This window comes from Protobothrops mucrosquamatus, unplaced genomic scaffold (genome assembly GCF_001527695.2).
Source record: "Protobothrops mucrosquamatus isolate PMUCROS unplaced genomic scaffold, P.Mucros_1.0 scaffold16477, whole genome shotgun sequence".
Classification (NCBI taxonomy): Eukaryota; Metazoa; Chordata; class Lepidosauria; order Squamata; family Viperidae; genus Protobothrops; species Protobothrops mucrosquamatus.
The window spans coordinates 1-3965 of NW_015402242.1; the positions used below are offsets into that span (position 1 = coordinate 1).

The following is a 3965-nucleotide window of genomic DNA, read 5'->3' on the forward strand; positions in this document are numbered from 1 at the left end:
CATGCTGGCTCAGGAATTCTGGGAGTTGAAGTCCTCGAGTCATGAGGGGGCCATAGTTCCCCCATGCTGGCTCAGGAATTCTGGGAGTTGAAGTCCACGAGTCATGAGGGGGCCATAGTTCCCCCATGCTGGCTCAGGAATTCTGGTCTCAGATTTCCTGCTTGAACAAGGAGTTGGACCAGTGGTGGGATTCAAATTCCTGAACAACCGGTTCTCTGAGTGGACACCCCTTCCGGAAGTCTGTTCTGGGTCTGGGCCCCTGAGGCCCAGAACAGACTTCCGGAAGTGGCGTCCACGCACTTCCGGTGAGCCGTTCTGGGCCTGGGAGGCCTCCCCATCTCAGAGCAGACTTCTGGAAGTGGGCGAAAAAGGGCTGGGGCTTCAGCCGGTTCTCCAAAGTCAACAAAAAATTAGCTACTGGTTCCGCCGAACTGCTGCGAACTGGCTGAATCCCACCACTGGGTTGGACTAGAAGACCTCGAAGGTCCCTTCCAACTGTTACTTCTGTTATTATCCTCATCTCTTCCTTGCTCTTTCCTTCCTTCTCACCTCCAGCCCTGCCCTCTGGGCTGCCCCCAGAAGCTGCTTGTGGGGAGGATCAGCAGCCAAGCTGAGCAATGGGCAGCCGGCAGGAGTGCCAGCCTCCGGGGCCTCACCAGCTGCAGCAACCCGGGGTTCTGGCACAGCCTGCCCCCCCCTCCAGGAAGGGGGTGCCTGCTTCAGGGGCTGCCCAGAGCCCCAGTCCGCTGCAGAAGCTCTCACTGCCCCACCCACCAGCCAGCTGCCTCTCCCAAATTAAGGGGGGGAAGTGTGTCAATCCGGTTGTGCCCTCACCCTGCGGAGAGGGAGGCGGTGGGACAGCTGCCTGTCTGACTATCCCAGAATCTGCAGCCGAGTTGCAGCTTCTGGAGCTCCGTTGCGTCTTTCAGCAACCGTTCAGTGTCCCCTTTTAGGGCTTAGGATTTTGAGGTGCTGCTGCCAGGTGTGCCTGGTTCAGCCCAAGAAAACTTTGGACTCCCTCAGCAGCCAACGCAGAGATCTCTGACTTGGGAGTGCGAGCTCTGCCCCCCTCAGCATCCCCCCCCCCCACAACGGAGCCTAAATCCAGTCAAGGCCTTTTGGGTTGAAATCCAGAGATGCTGCAGGTGCTGCGCTGAGCCTGGATGGATCACCAAGACTTTGGCCCCATGTGCATTTTTTCGGCAGGAGGGGGTGGTCTACAATGGAGCAGATGGTGGGGGCTCCCCTTTGCTGGGGGGGGGGAAGCCTGGAGTCTTGGGGGGAGGGGGTTGGCCCAGAGGGGCCTCCGAGTCCCTGGAGCTGCAGCACAAGGCAGGAGGCCTCCGTTCACCTTTCCAGTGGGTCCCACGGGGTGGCTGGGCCAGCCTACCTGGCAGGGCCGTTGTAAGGATTGGAGAAGAGCCCTCCCCACGTGCGACCCCTTGCTTAAGACAGGAGGCGGAGTCGGGCAGCGTAGCTCTTTATTCAGCTGTCCCAGAGGCTTACAAAGACCCTGGTGTCCGGCAGGGCAGAGGGGCCCTCCTGGCTGGGGCAGGCAGGTGACGATCGAAGCAGGTGGGGGGCGAGACCCAGGGCCCCTACGCAGCCCTGGGGGCCAGAGAAGGCCTGGGTGTCGCCCGGAGCTTCTCGATGACCTCCCGTAGCCCTTTGGTGAATTGCAGGTCGGCCCCGATGGTGAGGTAGCCCTGGAGAGGCAAGCAGGAGGGTGAGTGGGTGGGGGGGGTGGTCTTGGGGGGGGGGCGCAGAGCATCCCAGCTCCATAGGTCCCACCTGGAGGGGCTCTGCAGGCAGCCCGGGTGGGAGGGGTCCTACTTACCAAGTGGCTCCTGATGGCCTCCTTGGTGAAGTCCATGCCTTCGGGCAGGGGGATCCGGACCCCCCTCTTGGTCTTCTCTGCAAGGAAGAGGAGGGGGCTTTGCTGGTCTTGGGCACTGCTGAATCCACGTGCTTCACCCCACAGCCCCTCTTCTGCAGCCCAGCCACTCACCCGGAGGCAAAGGATCCACCTCCCTCCCCGCACGGGGCTGCCCCACACGCCCCCCCCCCCGCCTACCGTTGAGGAAGGGCATGATGGTCATTTGCAGCAGCGTCTTCAGGGGGGCTTGCAAGGGGAGGAGCTGGAGGGGGCAGAGGGGAGAGGGGTTGGGACCAGTCCATCCTAGCACCTTTGGGCTGGGGGGGGGGACTAAGCACAGCCCCTCCCCCAGTGGTCAGGACAGGCTTTGCCCCTCCCTCGCCTAAAAGACTTACTGCCAAAGATTCAAGGGCCGACTGGGTGGAGTAGATCCGGAACCTGAAGGGGGGAAGAGAGAAGGGGGGTGAGGGCCAGAAGCTCTGCCAAATTGGACCCACTGGTCACTCTCACACCCCCAGGGACCCCCAGGGACCCCCAGCGCTACCTTCGGAGGTCCAGCTGCACCCGAAGAGCCTTGCTGTGAAGCACCACCTTGGCACTGAGGCGGGATTCCTGTGGGGGGGGGAGAGGCCACAATGGGGGAGGGCTGCCCAGAGCACGGCCTGTGGACCCCTCCCTCAGCTCTGCCCCCCCCCCCGTCGGACCTCGTGGATCTTGGAAGCCGTGTCCCCCTGGCCCAGGACGCCCATGGCTCCGCACCAGGAGGGAAGGATGGAAACCCCTCCCCAGGGCAGGGGGTCCCGGGGCGGAGGGCTCACCATGGTCAGGCTGGAAAGCAGAATTAGGGGCTGCTCCGGGGGGGCCAAGAAGATGTTGAGCAGAGCTGAGACGGAGACGGACGTGCCGGAGGTCCGGATGGTGCAGCGAGGGGCTTCGGTGACCTGCAGCTTCAAGGCCAGGGGCGCGTCCGCCACATTGGGGTCCTGGGGTAGAAGACGGGGGGGGGAGGGGGATGGTTAGCCGAGGGGCCGAGCCGAAAGACAACCAGACCCTGCTGGACTTCCCTGGGGAAAAGGGCAAAAAGGGAACCAGAAACTGCCTTGTGGCTTTCGGGGAGTTTATTTCAGCTGGCTAGTAATAAGGAATTGAAATTAAAACTGCTGGTTTGGACTCCCACGCTGAAAGGCCATAATGGGGGTGGGGGTGGGGGTTTTGCTTCAGAAGAACTGTAAAGGAGAAGCAGATGAAGATAAACGGGGGCTGTGGGGAAGCGAGACGCCCGTTGTAAGTTACAGTACAAAACTGAATGGCAGAACTGAGGACAGAAATCTGGAGAAAACAACGTCATGACGGTCGTTGTATGATTATTACGGGTCGTTGCATGATCAGGCAGGGATGGTAATTATGAGATTTTATTTGCCACCCATCTCGCTTCGAAATGAGATTATTCCTACGACACCGGGGTCCTTCCTGTGAAGTCTCCTTCCAAGCTCAACCACCCCCCACCCTGTTCTGCATCAAAGAAAAGGGGGCTTGATGCAGGCAGATTAACTCCACGGAAGGGTCTCATGCAGACTATTTTAATTCATTGGGCATTCTCAAAACATTAATTTACAGTTACTGTAGGGATTCTTCTGACACTCTTTGCATAATCTCTACCCCAACACGTCGGTTAAAAAAAAAAGATAGTTTCTTCCATGCTAACAAAACAAACGGTTCTAGTGGCTGGAATTCATAAAGACCTCGCTGTCTGGTACGTAGCCAGGAAATCCTGGTACCTAATCCGAAGTCCCTCCCAGTGGCCAGTCCGAACACAGATATGACCAGGTAACTTAAACTACATTACCCAGAAGGCTATCCCTTAAGGCAGCGGTTCTCAACCTATGGGTTGCGACCCCATTTGGGGTCGATCGACCATTTCACGGGGGTCGCCAAGCAAGGCTGTCCGCCATTTTTTTCCCCCTTTTCCGGCGGGTGCCTTACCTCCCTTGGGCTGGGCCAGCTGGTGGTCGGCCTGCTCCGTCTCTGCCGCTTGCCAGCTACGCCTCGGCCGGCGCAGGGGGCGGAACCACGCATGCGCGGCGCTCCC

At 59.8% G+C, this 3965-nt stretch overlaps 1 protein-coding gene across 1 annotated transcript; it reads right to left on the reverse strand.

Moving 5' to 3' along the window:
• Window positions 1-1466: 1466 nt before the first annotated feature.
• On the reverse strand, window positions 1467-2859 carry LOC107301770 (phospholipid transfer protein-like; the record flags this gene model as incomplete). The annotated part of the gene is made up of 6 exons (XM_015830953.1): window positions 1467-1706; window positions 1838-1914; window positions 2075-2138; window positions 2272-2314; window positions 2421-2488; window positions 2695-2859. Coding segments are annotated over 6 exons (525 nt in total), but the record flags the coding sequence as incomplete, so codon positions are not given.
• Between the last annotated feature and the right edge of the window lie 1106 nt (window positions 2860-3965).